Source organism: Bubalus kerabau, chromosome 22, assembly GCF_029407905.1.
Source record: "Bubalus kerabau isolate K-KA32 ecotype Philippines breed swamp buffalo chromosome 22, PCC_UOA_SB_1v2, whole genome shotgun sequence".
NCBI lineage: Eukaryota > Metazoa > Chordata > Mammalia > Artiodactyla > Bovidae > Bubalus > Bubalus kerabau.
The window spans coordinates 20288581-20311808 of NC_073645.1; the positions used below are offsets into that span (position 1 = coordinate 20288581).

General features: G+C 47.9%; 1 protein-coding gene across 1 annotated transcript in view; it reads right to left on the reverse strand.

Annotated features, from left to right (window-relative positions):
- The window catches only part of TLL2 (tolloid like 2), a 148949-nt gene that overhangs the window by 26935 nt on the left and 98786 nt on the right, over positions 1-23228 (reverse strand). Inside the window, exons 8-10 of the mRNA XM_055560672.1 lie at positions 15277-15401; positions 12575-12690; positions 6453-6555 (exon numbers count right to left, since the gene is read on the reverse strand). Of these exons, the coding sequence (XP_055416647.1) occupies positions 6453-6555; positions 12575-12690; positions 15277-15401 (344 nt within the window). The remainder of the gene's footprint in view (positions 1-6452; positions 6556-12574; positions 12691-15276; positions 15402-23228) is intronic.

The following is a 23228-nucleotide window of genomic DNA, read 5'->3' on the forward strand; positions in this document are numbered from 1 at the left end:
GATGTTCTACATCTGTGGTGAAGGCTGTACAAATCTGTGAGCATGCTAACACTGCTGACATGCATGCTTTAAATGCAGAGTTGTATGGTGCGTGAATTTCATCTCCAAAAACCATTTTAAAGTTCATTTGACAGGTATTTAATGGGTATCCTTCTATTGCCCTTCTGATAAATGCAGGAGTGAGATGGGGAGGAATAAAAGCCACTATATAATAAAAGACATTTGCTATTGGCCAACAGGGGTCAACGTTCTTTAAGGGTGACACAGAGGGTAGAGGCTCCTAGTTCAGTTCAGTTCAGTCACTCAGTTGTGTCCGACTCTTTGCGATCCCATGGACTGCAGCACGCCAGGCTTCCCTGTCCATCACCAACTCTTGGAGCTTGCTCAAACTCATGTCCGTTGAGTCAGTGATGCCATCCAACCATCTCATCCTCTGTCGTCACCTTCTCCTCCTGCCTTCAATCTTTCCCAGCAGCGGGGTCTTTTCCAGTGAGTCAATTCTTCACAACAGGTGGCCAAAGTATTGGAGTTTCAGCCTCTTTTAGGATGGACTGGTTGGATCTCCTTGTAGTCCAAGGGACTCTCAAGAGTCTTCTCCAACACCACATTCAAAAGCATCAATTCTTCGGTGCTCAGCTTTCTTTATAGTCCAACTCTCACATCCATACATGACTACTGGGAAAACCATAGCTTTGACTAGACGGACCTTTGTTGGCAAAGTAATGTCTCTGCTTTTTAATATGCTGTCTAGGTTGGTCATAGCTTTTCTTCCAAGGAGCAAGTATCTTGGAAGGCTCCTAACCTTCCAATTCTGGCTGCCTGCAGCCTTTTGGATCTGGAGAGCTTAATAAGATGAGCTGAAACTGTTGTTGAGAATTGAGCAGGGAAAAATCCATCAGATGCTCCTACACTTCCAGTAACAGCTCCTTCAGCATCACCAGTTAGTACCAATTCGTTTTTGGAAAACAACATGTAAACCTGGGGAGGTATTTCTCACCAGTGAGGAGACAGAGCCGCTGAATGCTGGTTCACAAAAGGAACGGTTTCTCAGCCAAACCCAGTTTCAAGTCCAAATTCCTCCTTTTAAAATCCCAGCTGTCACAGCTGCTGGGGATGTTTCCAAAAGAGAGAGGGACTTCCACCGCCTTGTTGCCTAAGAACGCAACCAGATGAGACTGAACCACCCACCCTGGGGCCACAGGACAACCTGCCTCTGCTCCACTATCTGGGAGGAGGTAGAAATTAGCAGGCTCAGCTGGATTTTACTGCCTTGGGCTTCTTGTGCTTAGTCGCTCAGTTGTGTCTGCCTCTTCGCAACTCCGTGGACTGTAGCCCGCCAGGCTCCTCTGTCCATGGGGATTCTCCAGGCAAGAATACTGGAGTGGGTTGCCATGCCCTCCTCCAAAGGATCTTCCCAAACCAGAGACTGAACCCAAGTCTCCTGCATTGCAGATTCTTTACTGTCTGAGCCACCAGGGAAGCCCCTTTACTACCTTGGCAGACCTAGACTTGGTAGAATAAATCACAAATTATTTCTAAGCAAAATCTCCCCAAATCACCTTGCAATTCTTAATCTGAACCTCCTGCACAGTCCCTAGACTGACGTCACCAGACTCTTACCTTCACAGTAATGGTTCTAATAAAAGCCCCTTTTTAAACTGAGCTAGTCTATACCACTTTATATAGATTATCTATTTGTCTCCCTACTACCTTTTGAAGTAGGTGCTATTATTAATCTCGTTTCTGAAAAAAAACTGAGCCTTGGAGAATTTGAGTTGAATTATATTCAATTTATAGAGGAGGAAATGGCAACCCACTACAGTATTCTTGCCTGGAGAATCCCATGGACAGAGGAGCCTGGAAGGCTACAGTCCATGGGGTCACAAGAGTCAGACACGACTTAGCAACTAAACCACTACCACCATACTCAAGTTATGCTCAAGATTGTAACCCTGGAGTAGGAAATGGCAACCCACTCCAGTATTCTTGCCTGGAAAATTACATGGACAGAGGACCTTGCAGGCTGCAGTCCATGGGGTCACAAAGAGTCAGACACGACTGAGCGACTGAGCACACTGGCACACATTCAAGATTGTAAGTGCAGCAGGAGTCGAACCTAAGCAGCCTGAGATCTTGACCTTCAGCCCCAGTCTAACCCTCTTCATCATGCTCACCATTACTGCCACCCGCCATCCAAAGGAACGTCTCTGTTTAGGACTCGGTTCTAAATACTGTACATTTTTGGATCAATAGACATCAAATCTGTTCTCTGGGAATGTAATCACTATTCCCATTTCCCAATTTGGAAACAGACACATTGGAATGATGATCAAAGACTCAAACCATAGAGCAAGCCTGTGGCAATGCCGGGCATGCCAATTTGCCTCATGCCATGGGTTCTGCTCATTTGGGAGGCTGCCCCCGGCCCAGGGAGCCCCCAGTAGTGGGGCCACGCGACACTGATTGGCCAGCCTGGCCTTTCTGAACTTCCCTCCCCACTTCAGGGAAAGGGGGGGAAAAGGCTTTTGTGCACATTGTGGCGGTACAGAATGCCCAAGGATGGTTCTGCATACAAAAGTGCATTGTTGGAGTAATTCCTCTAGCAGAAAGAAGGGAGGAGAATCCAATTAATAGGCCAGCATTTCAGGTTTCTGGATGAGTTCCGTGCAGCCACCTTTCTCCCCTCTCTAGGTGCAAACTCATCAGTGACCCTCGAAACTGAAAAAATGAATCTGCTACCTTTAAGCAGGCGTGAAATGTTCTCAATCTACTTACATTTCCCTTTAATCAGGATGTGAAAAGCCGGGTCCCAAACAGCCTCCTCCCAGGGAGACTAACAGGCTGGAGAGAAATTGGACGAGAGAAAGGTGTCAAATTCCTAAACTGAACTCTGGTTCCCGCCTTTGGAGGAGGAGTTTAATAAGGATATCAAGAAGAGGAAATGCAGATGAGGACACTACAAGAGGACTCCATGGGGAGTCATAAAGGGTTCATTCATAAAAAGTTATGCGTCCATTATGCCTGGAGTTTCACACACTGCCCTGGGAAAATATGCAATGCACAGTTTTTCAGAGCAAGATGCATACTTTCACAATCCGCTCTAATCCGCTCTCCCTCCTGCCAAAGGGGCATTGACCTGCCTCCTTGCGGCAGATTTCATGGCACTGACCCCTCCCAGGGACCAGCTCGGCCTACACAATGCACTTGTTCCAAACACAAAAGTTCACTAACAACTGCATTTGGAAACATCAGAGCAGGCCAAATAGTTGGCAAAGGAGAACTCCTGCAAATGAAGAATGACGGTTACAGGCACTGGGCCATGCCTTGGCTGCAGCACACTTGGCACACACACACACAAACACACACACACAAATACCTACACACACTCACTGCAAAAGTGTAATATCTGAGCAAAACAAAAAACCCACACACAAAAACCATCACTGACAATGACGAACAGCAAAGCCCCATCGAATCAATGAACATGTGGTCAGAGTTCCCAGGATCTGTAGTGAGAAAATTCTTGTTTCAAGTTCAAGGGGTGGCTGGAAATCCCTCTGTCTGTGCGCATTTTCAGGAGCGTGCCTTGGCCCTCTCCAGGGAACTTTAGGAACAGAGAGCGTCCCGCTCCAGAGCTTTTCAAGTCTATCACGTTCCCTAGGGGGTATGGGGTGCCAGATTTAGCAAACAAAAATACAGGAAGCCCAGTTCAATTTGAATTTCAGATAAACAACGAATCATGCATTTTTATCTGGCAGTCCTATGGGGAGTCCCTTCTAGAGTCACAGTCCCCTCACCCCATCAGCGGGACTTCTGAGTTCTGAACTGATCTCAAGCCACTGGCAGGCTGTGTGGCCCTGGTGAGTCGTCCAGCTCTGGGGAGTGTGGGTTTCTCATGAGGGTGTGTGATGAAGTGACTCAAAGGTCCACACGATTCCACATTCTCAAGAAACTCCTCCCACACAGCATTTTTAAAAATTCAATTATGAAATATTTGGCTGCATTCTTATAAAAAAGCCAAATAATCCAGAAGTACACAAACCAAACCATGAGGTTGCCCCCTCCCCACGCTTTCTTTCTCCAAGGCAAGCACTTTCTTTAGTTTGCTGAGAGCCCTTGCAGCCCCGTTTCTGTGTATTTGGTACTAGACAAGTACACACGCACAAATGTTTATCGGTAAGTGGGATCATTTCCTGACCCACCCCGTGGAGATCCTGATTCAACAGTTTCCCAGGAATCTCATAGGAATCTTCCCCACTGACGCTGGGGTGCAGCCAGGTTTGGAACCTCTGCGACCAGGAGAGCAGCCCTGTTTTTATTTTGTTGCACCCAGTTGGTGCTACCTACAAAGCCATGCCTCCCCATACACAGTGCGTCTGCTCATGTTGGACAGGAAGCAGAAACCCAGGGCAGACAGCCTCCACCCTGCCATCGGGGGGCATAGCCCACCTGTCCCGAACTGCACACACTCCTGTCTGTCTGTGCCTGGCCTGGGAATCAGTTTCTTGCCCTGCTTTTCTGGACCACTGACTACCTGACTGACCCCCCTACCAGTGATTACCTGGCACCCTCCACTCGAAACCGGCTCTGGCTATGTTCCCACCCCAGACGACACAAACACCTACCTATTTGTACCTCTAGGAAGTTAAGCTCATGGCCCTCTGGACTGAGAGGACTTGTGTGCCCTTAGCAGTAGCTGACCTGGCTGAGACCCTTTGGCCATATGGAAGCTTAGTATCTGCCAGGCCCCCTGGGTCCAGCCAGACCTTTCATCCCTGTCTCTCCTGAGCTATTCTGGAATCTGACAGGAAGCTGGGCTTGGTCTGGCAGGGAAACTCCCCACCTTAGCACTCTCCACTCTTTCCTGCTTCCATCATTAGCCAGCTGTCATACACGGCCCAGTCACTGGAAGCATCACAAGTATGGCTTTTTGCCCACGTGAAGATCTGCCACGGACAAAGTTTGCAGAGAGAACTTAGAGTGGTCCACCTCAGAAGTCCACCCTGAACAACCGTCTATAAACAGCCCGCTCTCAGCAGAGACCCTCCCAACTGACTCCTTAGGCTCTGCTCCTCTTTCTAGTTCCACCATGGTTGATATTCCTGGGCCAAACGAGTCCCCATGTCCATTGTCCTGACACCGATGCCATCAAGCCTCTATATGACCTTAACTTTCCCTGGTCACCCTTAGAGATCTCTCTTCTGGTGATCAATCCTGAGTGAACTGATCTTTCTCTTTATGCCACCTGCCCACTGCCTCTCACTCAAAGGCCCACCTGCCTTTTCATCGATGAGTTCATGTACTGTTCCATCTTCCCAAAAGAATACATGTTTATCAGAGAAGAATTAGAAAATACAGCTAAACCAGGAACAACAAGAGAATAAACTTTTATATCCATCATCCTGAAATAACCACTGTTATTTATTTACATTTCTGCTGCTGCTGCTGCTAAGTCACTTCAGTCGTGTCTGACTCTGTGTGACCCCATAGACGGCAGCCCACCAGGCTCCCCCGCCCCTGGGATTCTCCAGGCAAGAACACTGGAGTGGGTTGCCATTTTACTTAATATTTATATTGTAGGTCATAAAATGGTTCCTTCCAGTTGAATCCAGCCTGCATGATTGTTTTAAGTAATTTTGCTTTGGGTAATTCGAGTCAGGATATTTACTGTTTAGCTTGCCACACTCCCCACCACTCCTTACTTTATTATACCAATGCCATCTCTCTAATTTATACCTTATTCCCGCTGCTGCTGCTAAGTCGCTTCAGTCGTGTCCCACTCTGTGCGACCCCATAGACGGCAGCCCACCAGGCTCCTCTGACCCTGGGATTCTCCAGGCAAGAATACTGGAGTGGGTGGCCATTTCCTTCTCCAATGCATGGATGCATGCTAAGTCGCTTCAGTCGTGTCCAACTCTGTGCGACCCTATGGAAAGCAGCCCTGAAGGCATCTGATTTTGCAATGCTTCATAATATATATGCTTTTGTTAAAACAGAATCTTACTGCATATCCATTTTGCAACACCTTTTGCATAGCAACATACAACAAACATCTTTTTGTATCAATAAATAGTCCAACTTTGTTTTTAATGGCTGAATAGTTTTCCATGGAAAAGATGTATTATAATTTATTCATCTAACCCCTACTGTTGAATATTTAAATTGTTTTCAATGTTTCCTGCTTCAGTGAATGTCCCTGTAGCGAGAGCTTTGCACACTTCCTTAATTAGTTCCCTAGGATAAATTCCAAGAAGTGGAACGGCTGGGTCAAAGAGTATTCGCAGTTTTAAAAGCTTTTAACATGTGCGGCCAAATGGAGTGTTCAGAGTTTTACAACGACACCAACCCGTGAGAGCTTCCTGTGACTGGTGGATGGCCCCTTCCAAATATTTAAGAGCATCCCAGAGAGCATCTGAGCACACCCCTCTTGAGGCTCTCTGAAGTCAACTCACCCAACAGGGGGGCTTTTCTCCAGTAACCATCCCGGACCTCCACGTAGTCGTACCAGCACAGGCGGCTTTTAAACAAATCCATGGATGTGAAGTTTAAGACGATCTGTAAAGAGTTATCGTAAAGTGAGTTTTGGCAGCCAAGTCTGAGGAGATTTGAAGATACATCTTGCATAGCGGTGTTCTCACGTTACCCTTTAGCATATAGAGCTCTCAGACCACAGTAGGAGTGTCCTCTCAAAAACGCATTCACAGGAAACCTCGTGACATTAAATAATAAACCTTAAACAGGATGAGGAGTAAACAGAGGAGATGGGTTCTATGGTTCTGTCTGGGGAATAACTTGAGCTTTTGAAGTCACTTAGTGGTTTACAGAAAGCAAGACGCATTAAAAACACAGGCCAGGATGCGTTGAGACTGGGGATTTGGGAGGAGGTAAGGGGTCAGTGAAGTTTAGAGATACGAAAAGATCTTAAAACATCATCAATCATTCTAAAGGGCCCGGAGTGAGCCTGAGTGCATCCGAGCATCTCTGTGATCAACGTTCCCCTGGTCGTGACCTCACTCTTCTGAGGTGTGGTGTGTTAATAACCTTCCTACAGTTTTGTTCATTCATTCCACCATTGTTAGTTGACCACCTACTGTGTGCCAGTCTGTGTCGGCCAATCAAGATAGAAAGGTCAGTAAGACAGAGTTCTTGCCTGTAAGCTCTTGCCTGTAAGTTCTCTGCCAAAACTCAGAGAAAGAGGACAGATGTGCTAAATCAATTAGAACACTATGGAAGAAATGCTGAAAAGACAGGGATGGACAGAAAGGCATTCTGGAGCTTCGAGGAAGGAGAACTAGATTCTGCCCTGGGGACAAGGAGAAGGTTTCTTGGAGGAGGTGGCATTTAACCTAAGGGGAACGGGGAAGCAGGGGTAGAGGAGGGCCAGACAGAATTTTGGTGCGAGGCCTTGACACGAGCAGACCAAGGAGATACCCAGGGAACTGTGCTGAGCGTTCAGTAGAGGTCATTGTGTGCACGTCTGGAGTGAGGGGGCAGGAGAGGTGAGGAGGGAGGCTTCAGTTCCTTTGGACAATCTTCAGACCCCCCTGAGGCCATTCAGTCGGTGCCTTAGTCCACAAGTGATAGAAGGGGCTGGGTGGCCCTGCAGGCTCAGCACATGGGCCCTGTGCCCCTTCCAGCCCAGACCGAGGTCAAGTTTGCTCTCTCCCCTCACCCCCACTTGGACCCCACCACGCATGGTGCCCAGGACTGTCTGGCTGCAGCTCTCCGGTGGGCTCCTTGTCTGTTGTGCTTGGCATGTCCTCACCTGTCACCTCTCAGCTCTTCTTCTCTCCAGAGTCCTGCATAAGGCCAATGCCCCAGCCCCTGTACCCCTGAAGTTTTCCCACCCGGGGCGGTGGGGGGTTTGCTCACAGTCAGTTCATCTTTTTCTAGCATCTTCACTCTCCTGCCTCCACTGACCACTTTCTTTTCTGTTCTTATAGCCCTGGGTCTTACATCTCTAAGTAAAACTTCGGGCTGGAGGCTTTGCGGTGCTCTCCTGGCCACATGGAAAGCACTTGGGTCTTGTCCTCATTCCCTGGCCTCTCTGCTTGGAATCCCTCCTCTCTGGTTTTTGCCATGGCAGCCTGTGCTCTGTCCACTATTCTCTCTCTTCTGCTGGCCCATTCACTGTGTTGTTCAGTCACCAAGTCGTGTCTGACTCTTCACGACCCCATGAACTGCAGCACACATGCTTCCCTGTCCCTCACCATCTTCCAGAGTTTGCTCAAACTCATATCCATTGAATCGGTGATGCCAATAACTAGAGGGCACCTCAAAAGAAAAACATCGTCCTCCCAGCTTCCCTGTCTGTAGGGGACACCTTCACCCCAGTCACTGAGGTGCTCTACCTCGTAGTTAGTTCTCCTCGGCCTCCACTGTTTATGCCAGCGCTGATGGACTTTCTTCCTTTGAGATGTCGGAGTCCCTGCTATGAGCCAGTCTCGCTCCCCTTCACCAGGCCTGCTGCACCCCCATCCATTCTGCACACAAGGTCTTCTGGATCAGTCCTGCACTTACAGCTCATGTTTACCAGCTCCCTCCTGTGCTCAGAAAACTTCAGTGGCTACCTATACACCTGTCTCATAAATTAAACTTGGCTTACTTTTCAGAGCCTCCAGCACCCAGCCTACCTGACCTTGTTTTCCAGGTACACCCTGATGTATCTGTGCTAATGGGTCCTTCCCAGACCCAGATCGGGGGCCCCTCCCTCCTCCCTGAGGCCTTCCCTGATTGCCCAGATAAACCTGACTTTCCCTCTTTGGAGCTTTCCCCTTCTTAGAGTGATTCTAGAGCAGGTGAACTCCCCCCTCTCTCTTAGAGTGATTCTAGAGCAGGTGAACTCCCCCCTCTCTCTTAGAGTGATTCTAGAGCAGGTGAACTCCCCCCTCTCTCTTAGAGTGATTCTAGAGCAGGTGAACTCCCCCCTCTCTCTTAGAGTGATTCTAGAGCAGGTGAACTCCCCCCTCTCTCTTAGAGTGATCTAGAGCAGGTGAACTCTCCCCTCTTAGAGTGATTCTAGAGCAGGTAAACTCTCCCCCTCTCTCTTAGAGTGATCTAGAGCAGGTGAACTCTCCCCTCTCTCTTAGAGTGATTCTAGAGCAGGTGAATTCGCCCCTCTCTCTTAGAGTGATTCTAGAGCAGGTGTTTTTAGGGGCAGGAAGATCTGGATTTCTTTCCAGCTCTGAAATCTTGGGAAAATACTTTCCCCTTGGACCTTTAGCTTTCTCACCTGTAAAACAACATGCCCACCACTGGGTTTTTGACAGGACTGCATAAGAAACTGTATATGGCATGTATAGTGCCATGCCTGGACATAACAGACACTCGATAAAGGGCGATTTAAAAAAAATCAAGCCATACTGCATGTACATGGTGTACTAAGGGCTCTTTGTAGCCTATCTTGAGAGTGCCCACAGTGCCACAGTTCAGGCCTCAGGACAAGCAGCACCATCTTCAACAAAGCCCTATAATCTCCTAGGAAGTGAAGTCAGTACCGGAAAATAACTGGCCAGCTCACCTCCTGTGCTGTAGTGTGTGTGTGTGTGTGTGTGTGTGTGTGATGTTACTCTTCTTTCAACCTGCCTGTGGATTGAACTCACTTCAGAAGTTAAAAAAAGTACTGGTGCTGAGCAAATGCCCCTCCTTCAATTAAATCAGACTCCCTAGGGGTGAAGAAAGGACTCTCAACTCTGTCTCTTGAAGACAGAGGTTATACCTTAGATTTCTTTCATCTCTCTCATAGTGCTGGAATTCAGGAAGGAAGGGCTCGGTAATCCTTGCTAACTGGTTGCAATATAATTCTTTAGCCTTTGCTTTGAAAAATTTCAGAACGGAAATGTTATTACAACCTCCTCAGCAACATGTTCACAATGTAAATGAATGGATAATTATTCAGGCTAATTATTTAGGTATATTAGTGAACCACGAAGACCACAGGGGAAGAGGTTGATGCACAGGAGGCGAAACTCAAATCAATCAAGTTTGCTGATTACTAACACCTCTGGAGAAGGCTGGATGAAGCCAAAGTTGAAATAACTGGGGCTGGAATTTCAATGATATATTCTCCCTGCTCCAGTCAGCATATATATTCTCCCTGCCCCAGTCAGCATTTATAATTAGGGCTTGGGGAATCTTCTGCCGTTCACACATATCACATAGCCTCTGCTATTCAGGGCAATTCAACAATTTAGGGATTACCACATCCCTTCCTCTTCCTCCTCCTCCTCCTCCCTCCTGCCTCCCTCCCCTGAAGCCTCCTGCAGGCACAAGGACAGCAAACCTGCTCAAGGCAGACTGGTCTGAAGTCTCTTAGGTTCAAGATGATAACCGCTCTGTTATAAATGCCTAGAGCCAAAGGAAGGATGTGAGCATGTGGCTGTTGTGTGTGTGTGTGTGTGTGAGTCTGTGTGTATGAATGTATGCTTAAATGTCTAGCCTGTCCCCTTTGTGGAATAATTTAGGATGATTAACTATCCAGGCTCTCCAAATCAAATTGCCTGGGGTCAAATCCCAGCTCTACAACCATCGAGTAGCCTTACCTGCAAAACGAGTGTGGTAATTGTCACAGGAAGTGAGGATTAAATGAGAGACTCCACATGTTATGCTGAGAACAATGCCTAGTCCGTAGAAAGTGCTCACAGTGGTTCTGAGCCATCACTTCTCTCTAGTTATCACAATATTTTTAACTTAACATTTAAGTGGACATTTTTTTGAATTGATGAATTACGAATATTCTGAAGAATGGCTACAGGTACCTGAAAATCTAACACCCCCCGCCACTGCACCCCCAGCTATAATTTTTTCCATGCGGCCACTCATCTATCTACATGTCAACAAATACTTATTGTGTGACTCTGTACCATGGGCTGTATTGAGTGTTGGGGGTGGACCATGTCTATGGTCAAGGAATTTAGGGTCTAGAAAGGGAAGAGCCATATAAGTCAGCATTCAAGATACTGTGAGACAAGTCACGACAGGTATGACTGTAGGAAGCTAGACCCAAGGGGCAGAGAGGACATTTCACAGGTAGCTGCGTCTAGGTTGAGAGTGTTGCAGGAAGGAGGACCCCTTCCAAGGCCCGAAACTGGGCTCTTGTCTAACACTTGGAAATGAATTGTCCGAGGAGACACATGTGCTGACAAAGCAAGAGATTTTATTGGGAAAGGGCACCCAGGTGGAGAGCAGTAGGATAAGGGAACCCAGGAGAACTGCTCTGCCGCGTGGCTCGCAGTCTTGGGTTTTATGGTGATGGGATTAGTTTCCAGTGGTCTTTGGACAATCACTCTAATTCAGTCTTTCCTGGTGGCGCACGCATCGCTCAGCCAAAACGGATGCTAGCGAGAGGGATTCTGGGAAGTGGACGGACACGCAGTGTCTCCAGGAAAGACTCTGAATTAGAGTGATTGGCCAAAGACCACCCGGAAACTAATCCCATCACCATAAAACCCGAGACTGCGAGCCACGCAGCAGAGCAGTTCTCCTGGGTTCCCTTACCCTACTGCTCTCCACCCGGGTGCCCTTTCCCAATAAAATCTCTTGCTTTGTCAGCACAGGTGTCTCCTCGGACGATTCATTTCCGAGTATTAGACAAGAGCCCAGTTTCGGGCCCTGGAAGGGGTCCTCCTTCCTGCAACAAGAAGACCTGAAGGACCTTTGGTTTTGTAGAGAGGTGTAGGGGAAAAAAAACAAACTTCGAGGTGCAGAAGCCCCAGTTCCCAGTTCTATATCCTATAGTGGCTGGGGGCAATTTTTTAAATGTCTGAGACTCAGATCCTTTGTTCATATAATGGAGACAACAAGATGAACCCTGCAGAAGGGTTAAGAATACACCACCCCTGCACCAGGGCAAAAGAGACCTGCCCTGGGCTCAACTTTAGAGGGCTGTGGAATCTTCAGAACCAGAGGAATGTGCCTACCCAGGATTTTCCCAGATCCTACACCTTAAACTGCACCCAGGACAGGAATCCAGGGTGTGCAATGATCCCTGCTTTGGATCCACCCTCCCAAAGGTGGACAACACAGACGGCCAGTCCACTTCCACAAGAAGGGGAGTCCAGCAACAGCTGTTTGCAAGGTAGGTGTGGAGAATGCTTGGGAAGCGGGCTGGGGGGTGCCCTGGTTGCTCCTAGATGGAACTGGGGCTGGGAAGAGGAGGAGGGACAGCATGGTTGGGGGCTAAAGCTCCTTATAGTACCACTTTGATACACAGCACTCTGAGGTGTCAAGAAATTATAAGTTGGTCCCTTGCCTTCCAGAGCATCCTGCTGGTGTCTTTATCAAGGTAGGAGGATAGCGCCTACTTTGTTTGACCAGACGTGAGCTTGAGTTAGAACTCCAGTGGACATGTAGTACATAGGCCTCCATTTGTATGGGTGGGGGGTGGGGGTGGGTGGGAAAGTCTAGAAATCATGAACGTTCAGCAAGCTTGCCCAGTAACTGGCATATAGTAGGTGCTCATAACATAACATAACATAACAGATGCCATTACTACTATCAATAATAACACTAATTCCTCATGCCTCGCCCAACTCAAAGAATGCAACGTCATTTCCCGAGGTGGTTTCATACCTACCTTTTCCCCTGGAGTGACTGATATCCTCCAGACACAGTGGGAGTAAGAAGGGTAGCCGTTCGGGAAACCAGGTGCAGAAAAGTTCCCCATCGTGTCCTGCAGGGTCTCCCCACATGCTGCACAAGCAAAACAACACACGTGATTCGGGCGTGTGCACACGCTTCCCGCCCATGGACAGGGCTGCTAAGCAAATTCACTGTTAACCAGCCAAAGCCCCAGGAACACCTTGCCGAAAAGCATGGCAAGCAGATTGACATTTTTCTGACCAATAAAAGCAAAAACTAGGCCTGGGGGCCGAAAAGTAACACCCTAAGGGTTTCCTCTGAGGCTCTCAGGATTGAGCACAGCCTAGAGCTGGCTTTGAATTCAGCTCTCCAGCTGGCTGTTGGGTGGTGGGCACATGTCCCAGCTTTGCTGGGCCTCAGTTTTCTTTATCTGTGAAATGGGTGGGACCTGCTTAGAGGGTTAATGAAACCATCTGCTTTACATGAAACGGCCCAGCACAGTGCTTGACACACCATGAGTACCCCCTGCATAACAGCCATTATAATTACTGCTAATAACATCTGTGGCAGAGAGAATATGAAAGGGCAAGCATGTGGAGCAAAAAAAAAACAAAATACTTTGCAATGTACATCAGCTGTTAAGTGAGATCTTTTCTCTTCTTTTTCTGCTACCCACCTCTGAAAGAGCATGGAATAGTCAAGAAAAGGAAGGAAAATGACCAGCAGCACAGGGAGCTGGCACATTCTACAGTGGGATATTCTTCCCTTGAATGTTTGAGGGTTGCCTGGAGTCTGGAACCTAGTCCTATGCATGTGAGCAGTATTTCCCTAATCTGTTCTCAAAAGAAACAATGTCTGTAGGCATAAGCTTGGAAGCTGTGGGTTTCGTATCCCCTCACCTCTGGGGATTCAGAATTCAAAGACAAGAGCGTTGGTTTGCTGAGCGCCCCTCGACTCGTGGGGCCACCTCCAAAGTGTGGGACACACACTTCCTTACACTTCTTTTCCTCCACTCAACGCGGCCTCCGTGTGGCAACCACCTTTGCTTTCAGTGACTGCTTGAAACTACTTGAAGATGCAGTTTGAGGAGCTGTAGGAAGGGATGGCTGGAGAACGGCCCATCCTTGACCTCAGGAAATCCTGGATATCGGGGCTCCGATATCATGTTACTGAACAACTGCCAGGCATCGTGAGGATTACGCCCAGCAGTCAACACCCCCGAGGGCTCTGTGGAAATTATTTTAGAATAATCATCAACATTCTGCAGGGACAGACACATTACTGTACGGCTCCACGGTATTTACCAGCTGCTTCCAATCCTTCGGGGGGAAGTAGGAGTCATACGTATATACATTATAACTAAATAAATACTGAGGCATTTCCCAGGGAATGCTATAAGATTTCTCTTTCAATGCAGCGGGGTTATATGATACACGTGTCCTGTAATTCAGCCCTAACACACCCCCAGACGACTAATAGCTGGATGGACACATTTCCTAGAGTTTCATGATGGAGCAGTCCCACACGGTCCTCTGCACACAAGCTGGGGCAGCCAGAGGGCTTTCCTGGGCAGGTTCAGGACACAGATGGTCGGGCAGTGGGTTGTAGGAGGAAGCGAGTCTCCCAGAACGGTGGCCTGGGAGGGGAGCAGCGCCAGAACTGCCATCCTATGGGGACCGAGCACGGTTGTGGCTTTATGAGTAAGTGCATCCTGCCAGCAGTGTGGTTAAAAAAAAAAGTGATAGGCCAATTTTCTAAGATTGCCCCTATTTCAAATATTGTGTCCTATGATCATATGCAGGTCTGGTCTAAGAGTGTGGAAAAGATAACCAGACCTTTTGGGAATGGAATTTCCTTTTTCCTCTCCAAGCCACCAAACTGCCTTTTCTCCTATCATTGGTGAAAACGTGCCTGCTGTAAAGTAGTACTTTCCACTGAAGCTCAGCAACTTAAAGGGGCTGACGTGAGTTTCTCCTAGGGTGGCAAGCAGGTGGGGGGCGGGAGGTGATGATGCTGAAGCGGATGAGATGGAAGCAAAGAGGGCAAACTCAAGGGGCGGGGCTTCTGAACGGGAAGAGAAACAGACATCTGCTGGGATCCAGTGTCCTGTCCAGCCTCCAAGGGCAGAATATTGGCCACTGTCCAGCACCTTGGATGGTTAGGAGAGCCCGAGATCACAGAAGTGACTTCATTTACCGCACAGAGATACCCTCTGCCTTCCAGTGTTTGGGAAGCTGGCTTCCACCCTTCCAAAAACATGCTCCCTCACTCTGCCTTTCTACAAAACCCTGGGTTATTGTTTTATTAAACCCACCTCCCCTACTCCCTTAGCAAGGAGAGCACTTTCGCCCCTGTGGCACGCACACCGTGTTGGACCCCCATTCACTGTCGTTCCACTACAACTTCTTCCTCTTCTGACCATCAGGGCTTTGCCAGAGAGTTCCAAAGCTTCCCACAAGTTAAGTTGTGGCCTCTAAGAGGCACCATCTGCTTCATTGCCTGCATCTACTCCACCGGTTGGACTTTCCGCACTGTCTACCACCTCCTAACAGCAGCACTCTGGGAATGACAGCTGCCCAGGGAGAGACTCTTCACACTCCCCGAGGTGTCTTCCCAGCCCCGGGGATGCTGGCAAACAGTGGTTGCAAGGTCTCTGTGGTGCTCTGGAGGCCCTGGAACCCAGTGATTTACAGTTACCTGGGCATTTGTACAGCTTCCTGGCTTGAGCTATGTCTCCCTGACTGAGCCGCACGCGCTGGCCGATGGTTGGCCTGACACCGTTGTTATCTCGTCGGGGGAGGATGGTGTCCAAGAAAACTCCTCTACAGGAAGAAAGGAGAGAGGGAGAAAGGAGAATGAAAAGTCAAGGCTGTCAGGCTGTCCGTGTAGGGGTTTAGAGTCTTCCTGTCCTTGTCCACACCCCATCCCCATTCCTACCCCCTGGCCTGCCCACCCCTGTTGGTGTGACTCACGGGGCTGCCTTGCCTGGTGCTGGCATGTTAGCATTCCATTTCCTCAGCTGCCAGCTCCCTTTCCAATGGGAAAATGACTCTGCCAAGTTTAAAAATATGCCCTAGCCCAGTGGCCCTGAGGGCTTTCTTACCGAAGTATCCTGAGCATCTCCACATATTCCTGGACAGGCCCAGGCCTCGGGGTCCCCCCGCCCACCCCCACTGCACAGTTGCAGGGAGCACCATTCAGAGACGACCGTGTGAGTGGCGCCCTCTGGAGTTGTGCGACGGGCAGCTCCCAACGTGGATAGGTCTTGGAGAGGCTCCAGAGAGAGCTTGGGAACCAGTACAGTGAGAGGTTCTCAGGGAGGGGCTGGTCAGCAAGAGCTGGTTGACGGGTTGGTGAAAGAAGGCGTTCAGGGTTTGGGGGCCTTGCTGGCAGGAGGGATAATCAGATGGAGAATGGGCTGAATACAGAGGACAGGAGGTAGTCAGGAGAGCTCTGGCCTAGAGACCTCTGTCTAAGGCCTGACTGCCACCTGGTGAGCTCAGACAAGTCCCTTCCCTCTCTGAGCCTCAGTTCGCCCTTCTGGACGGTGAGAACTTGGTTTAGATGGTCGTGGCAGCCTCTTTGAACTTAACCATCTCGCTCTGCTCCAGTGGGAATGAAATCTAAGAGGAGCAAAGCAGACCAAAGCCCACTAGGCTCCCTGGCTGACACTGGCTCTCTTCACATCTCCCAGTCATGGGCGTGGTTAACCCCTTGCCTGACCCTCCCACTCTGCTTCCAGACCCTGATCAGGGACCTCTCCTGGAGGGCAGGGCCTTCTCCAGTTACCACCCTGTTCCTTTCCATCCCTTCTTAACCAAAAATCTGGAAAGAATCATCACCATACTAAGTCCGGCTGCCTACTGCTCCTTTACTCCTCAATCCAACTGTGGCCTGACTACACCAGCCATGGTCACCAGTCACCAGCCAGTGACCAAACAAGTTGGGTGAACCCTTGTCAATGCTCAGCGGCTCTCTCTGCAGCATGGTCACCTCTGCCGGGCCCTCCCCTCTCCGACTCTCCTCTCCCTGGTTCCCCAGACACTGCTGTCTCAAGTTAGGATCTATTTCTCCTGCCTCCTGGAAATGCTATTTCTAGAATTCTGCCCTCTCCTTCTTCTCTCCTCTCTACTGCTCCGCTCCACCTGCTCTCTGGGTTTTAACCAACACCTATAGTGTTAGTCGCTCAGTCATGTCTGACTTTTTGCAACTCCATGGATTGTAGTCCACCAGTCTCTGTCCATGGAATTTTCCAGGCAAGAATACTGGAGTGGGTTGCCATTTCTTTTTCCAGGGGATCTTCCCGACCCAGGGATCGAACCCAGGTCTCTCACAACACAGGCAGATTCTTTACTGTCTAAGCCACCAGGGAACACCTATAGGCTGACAGCTAATTCTCTGATTCCAGTTCTAGAACCATCTGCTAAGAGACATGTCTAGTGACCCCTCCACTGCACTGTCCTATTCTTAAATCCAATTCATTCAAAACCTAATGCACTCCATTTTTCTGCCCTTTCCATGAACCTGAGACTGAATTTGAAGGTGCCCTTGGCTTTGTCTTCTCCTTCTCACTCCCTTGTTGAAACCAGGAACCAGGGCCTGTCTGTAGCACCCTTTATCCATCCCTTGAATCTATGCCATCCTCCTCATTCCAGACTACTGCCTTAGCTATCAGCATTTCCTTCCTGAACTTTTTCCAGTAGTCACCCCACTGTAGGCTCAGCCACTCTTCTCTCCCCACCCAATGCAGCAATGTGATCATCCTGAATATAAGGGCATGCATGTGCCCGCTCTGCTTGGAGGCCTTCACCCACTTCCAACCATCACCTGAAGCTCCAGACCCAGGGCTCACTGGCTTCAGCCTTCCTCTCCTGACTCTTCCACCTTTACCATAAACAACTTCATCCTCCTTCTTGCCCCAAACATGCCCTTAAGCAAGCTGTCCTCTGCCAAGACTGCCCACCACCCATCTTCTTGACCACTACCAAACTCTTGTTCATATCTTCAAAACTCTGTCAGATGGCTATCCCTTTTAGAAATTCTATCCCTCCCATCCTGAGTGAGTCGTTCCCTCCTATGGGCCTTTCTTGTCTAATTTGATATGATTCTTCTTATCAAACTGTATTATCTTTTGGGATTGATGATAATTATCTTCTGTGCTAAACAGTAAGTTCCTCCAGCAGAGAGACCAAGTCCTTCATCTCTGCCCTCAGGGGAAATATAGCAGAGCAGACCTCAACAAAGGCTTCTTGAATTAAATCCCACAGCCAAGACAGGACACTGGCATCAAAAGGTTTTGCAAAACAGCTATTTAGACCCAAAAGGGAATGCAAAAAATGCTTGTTACCTAGTTATTAGCTGCTTTCTCCTTTCTCTTCTCTCTCACTTTCAAACGTTTCCTTTTCCCTAAGGTCAGCATTACCTTCGAAAATATTTATTAGCCCCTGTTTCTTCCTTTTTGTTTTTGTATATACTTCCGTTTTTTTCTAAATCAGATTTCAAGCTCACTTTCTTTTCACTGTGAACCAGATTGTCTGCCTATGTCTGTTTCACAAGCGCTTGCCCCAACATTTCACCACCTGGTCTGTCTCTCACTATTGCTTCGTCTCTGGGTCCTTTAGAGACACTTTTGTGGAATCCCTGGTCTCCCTCACTGACCTCGCCGGTTTCACCAACAGTGAAACCACAAAGGATGACTACATAAAATTCTAAATCCAATCACCTATGAATCTAAAAATGGGTGCTTCTGCTCCAATGTAAAACGTTTTCACTTGTAGTTGTTGTCTTGATGCCCCTGGAGAAAGACATTTTGCTGCACAAAATGCAGGGCTCTGTATAATCTCTTGGCAACTCAGACTAACTGACACTGTGGAAACTCACACGGGGCAGGCGACTCGGCCAGCAGCCTGCTGCGAGAGCAGCGTGCGCTCACACACGCTGTCCATTCATGGGAACTGCCTGCGTGCCAGGACCTGGCTGAACCCTTTAAACGCACCATCTCATTTAATCCTCGTAACACCCGAAGAAGCAGGTGCTGTTGTTATGCAGGGTCCTCTCTACAGGTGAGAATACCAACCTGCAGAGCCTCAGAGACTCACCCAAGTACAAAGCTAGGGATGGGGAGCCAACCCTGGGCCCGAACGCAGGCAGGCCTGGACACCCCCTCCTGACATCGTCCTCTCTCCAGCCAGTGTTTCCCACCACCCAAGAAACAGATCTTAAGGTGCGTTAGATGCCCGACAGAGTTGGGAAGTGTGGAGACTTCAAAAACCAAAGCGGCAGGAACAGCCACGGCTCACAGTCAGATGGCTCTGCAGGCTGAGGGCCCTTCCACCTCCCCCCAGCACATCCTGGGGCGGGCAGCACTGCGGTGGGCTCCGGAAGATGTTCACCCCAAGAGACGCCCCTGTGTAAACTGCTGCAGTCACATCCCCCCTTTCATGTAGGGCAACCCTCAGCATTGACACTCTGCTAAACTAAGAACAGCTTTGGCAGATGCCCTTAGGGAATAAAACTGTCAGCTCAGAGTTCTCCAAAGACGCTCCTGTACCAGAGAACTGTCTCCTCATCTCCTGGACTCTTGCCCACGAAAACCTCCAAAGATATCACTCCCCACAGCCTGGGTCCAACCAAGGGGAGGAGGCAAGAACTGCAATAAACTAGAGGGAATGAAGTTGGAAGCAGACAGCTCAGTTGTAAAGACACACGAAGACTGAGTTTCCCAACAACAAGAACAGCATTTGCCCCAGAGATGAGCGAATGTTCTGTAGGCATTTTCTGCTCTTTGGCAGAATCAAAGATGATGGGCAGGCTAGATCCAGGGGACACCTGACCAAGAGTAATGACAGAGGGTTAAGAAGCAGGGGGGTGGGGAATTTAACAAAAAGTAGACCAGGAAAGACCCCTAGTTAAAGACTCCATTGATAAATATCCCCATTGAACAAAGTAGTTTTCTGAAAATCCATAAAGAAAATTAGCATAGAAGACACGGCAACAAAATAGATTTGCTGGGACCATTCTCAGTTCTGGGGCAGGGTGTGAAGGTAATTAAGGTGGATTGTTAAAATAACAAAGTGTGCCTCCTAACAGCCATATCTCTTGGCGGTGTGAAGTTGCAAGTACTCCCATTAAGAGTAGGATGTCTTTCATCATCACTTGAATCCGGGCTAGACTTGTGCCTTGCTCTGGTCAATAAAATGTGACAGAGGTAATGTCATGCACATTCTAAAGCCTGGGTCTTGGGAGTTTTAATGGTTATTGCTGTGGCAGCAATCCCAGGCAAGCCCAGCAAGGAATGAATCAGGATGACCCACACAGTGTCATAAAAAAAAAGCTGTTATAAACTGCCAAGCTTGGGGGTAGATGGTGCTGTGACAGGGTTTCCCAGCTGGCACTAGTGGTCAAGAACCTGTCTGCCAATGCAGAAGAAGGAAAGAGACTTGGGTTCAGTCCCCGGGTCGGGAAGAGTCCCTGGAGGAGGGCATGGCAACTCACTCCAATATTCTTGCCTGAAGAATCCCATGGACAGAGAAGCCTGGCAGGCTATGGTCCATAGGTTTGCAAAAAGTTGGACACAACTAAAGGGACTTAGCATGCACGCAAGGTACAGTGACAACAGGTAACATCATGGTAACAGGAGGGAGTGGGCTTCCCTGCTGGGTTAGAAATAAGAAAAAAAAGACAGAATTTTTTTTTTTCTGAAAAGACAAGAAAAGAAATGTTGCTGCCAGAAGAGAAGATTTGTCTGCATTCTTGCCATGGGCTCTAGTTACAGAACTTTGCATAGTAACTGGTACATTGCAGGCATGGGGAAGGCAATTAAGCTTCTACAACCCATTAGTAGTAATCTATCTGAAATTTCCTACATAATAGAAACGTGTAGATTCTTCTTAATGAAGTGACCGCGGTATCTGTATATGGGAAGAATTGTAGTGAGATGATGGACATTTATTCCCTCACCTAGTCCCCAGCACTACAGATTTCCTGTCTCCTTGGACTCATTCATTAATTTGTTCATTTGACAAATATTTATTGAACTCTGTGTCAGGCACTGTCTTGAGTGCTGGGGAGTAGAAGAAAACAAGGTGGTCTCTATCCATAAAGACCTCAGTTCAGTGAGGGAGAGAGGAATACAACAGATAAATATTTTTTTGATGTGGATTATTTTGAAAGTCTTTATTGAATTTGTTTTGATGCTATTTCTGTTTTATGCTTTGGTTTTCTAGCCATGAGGCATGTGGGATCCTTGTTTCCCAACCAAGGATCAAATCTACACCCTCTGTATTGGAAGGTGAAGTCTTAACCAGTGGACGACCAGGGAAGTCCCAACAGATAAATAATAATAAATTTATATGAATAATTAATAGATAAGTTATAAAGCAATATGAAGAGTTTTGGCATCTATAAAAACAAGACCCAAGGTACAAGGACATGGAACAATGGATTGGTTCCAAATTGGGAAAGGAGAAAATCAAGGCTGTATATTGTCACCCTGCTTGTTTAACTTATATGCAGAGTACATCATGTGAAATGCTGGGCTGGATGAAGCACAAGCTGGAATCAAGATTGCCAGAATAAATATCAATAACCTCAGACATGCAGATGACACCACCCTTATGGCAGAAAGTGAAGAAGAACTAAAGAACCTCTTGATGAAAGTGAAAGAGGAGAGTGAAAAAGCTGGCTTAAAACTCAACATTCAAAAACTGAAGATCATGGCATCCAGTCCCATCATTTCATGGCAATAGATGGGGAAACAATGGAAACAGTGAGATATTTTATTTTTGGGGGGCTCCAAAATCACTGCAGATGGTGACCACAGCCATGAAATTAAAAGACACTTGCTTCTTGGAAGAAAATCTATGACCAAGCTAGACAGTGTATTAAAAGGTAGAGACATTACTTTGCCAACAAAGGTCCATCTAGTCAAAGCAATCATTTTTCCAGTAGTCATGTATGGATGTGAGAGTTGAACCATAAAGAAAGCTGAATGCCGAAGAACTGATGCTTTTGAACTGTGGTGTTGGAGAAGACTCTTGCGAGTCCCTTGGACTGCAAGAACAACAAACCAGTCAATCTTAAAGGAAATCAACCCTGAAGATTCATGGGAAGGACTGATGCTGAAGCTTCAATACTTTGGCCACCTGATGCCAAGAGCTGACTCATTGGAAAAGACCCTGATGCTGGGGAAGATTGAAGGCAGGAGGAGAAAGGCATGACAGAGGACAAGATGGATGGATGGGATCACTGACTCAATGGACATGAGTTTGAGCAAGCTCCAGGAGATGGTGAAGGACAGGGAAGCCTAGCATGCTTCAGTCCATGGGGCCGCAAAGAGTAGGACATGACTGAGCAACTCAACAACAACAACAAGGTACAAGCTTCTCACTTGGACCAACTTGACCTTGATTCCCTGAAAAAAATCAATACTTTGACTCCACTTAGCAACCCCCAGAGCTAATGAGGTGCAAGTTGGCTATTCCCTGCACCACTTCCCAACCCTGTGAGTCGGTCCCACCCCCACATCCAAGCATCCCACCTCCAACATCTGCAGAGGGGGCACTCATCCTGCCTCTCAGACCCCCAGGTTAGGTCCTTCAAAGTCTCCATTTCCCAATGTGGAAAAGGAAGCCTCAGATTCCCATATGGCAATGTGTGAGATCAATGTGTCAATGCTTCACCCATTCTGGTTAATAAATTACAACATGAAATGTTAGAGCTGGAAGGGCTCAGAAAACATCTGCTCCAACTCTCTCATGAGGGAACTGAGGCCCAGGAAGGTGGAGATCTGATCCCACACAAAGCTGCCCCTAATTACTATCTATACGTCCTTCAACAGCAAGGTGCATGGGTGAACGAGGGCTAGAATTCAGCCTTCGACTCTCAGGTCAGTGGTCCCTTCATTACATCATATTGCCTTCTGTATCTTCGGATAAAGAGCCAGAAGAAGAGTAAAGAGAACTGGGTAGGTCACTCCCATCCCAGGTGTTCCAAGATGCTGACAAACTCCACCCATTAAAGCACTGGAGAGCTCCTGCCTGGGTGCGGGATGCGGATCATAACTAACTCAGTTGTGTGGCCAGAGGACCAGTGCCCCTTGGAACTTGGGACGCTGAGATGTAGAGGACGTCACCCATGGTAGTATTACCTTATCGACAGGATAGTTTCAGAAGCTGTACCCAAGGGCCAAGCAGCCTGGGTAAACAGTGTCCTTTCCACTCCCAAGAGCTGTGTGTCTCTTGAACCAATGGTTTCCTTTGATCTTGATGGACATAGAGACTCATGAAACGAACTGTTTCCCTCTTTGCTATGACCTGCTAGGAAGCATGGGGCAGGATTTGCTGCCAACCCTAACAAAGGGTACATGACTTTGTGGCATATATTCTGAATACCAAATAGATTCCAAGCTTCAACTTAGCTGCCTACCCTTATTTTTTCCCTCTTCACATCTCCAAGTCTTCTCACATAATTTTTTTTTCTTGTCTATATTGGGAATCACCTTAAATCTTATTTAATGATTAAATAAATAAATAAAAAGCTGATTTTAGGCTGAAACTAGGGGGAAAAAATGCCAAGAGAGAAAAATAACTCGAGTGGAAAGATCTACAAAACTGGGATGAGCAGTGAAACACTTCTCTATACAAAATACT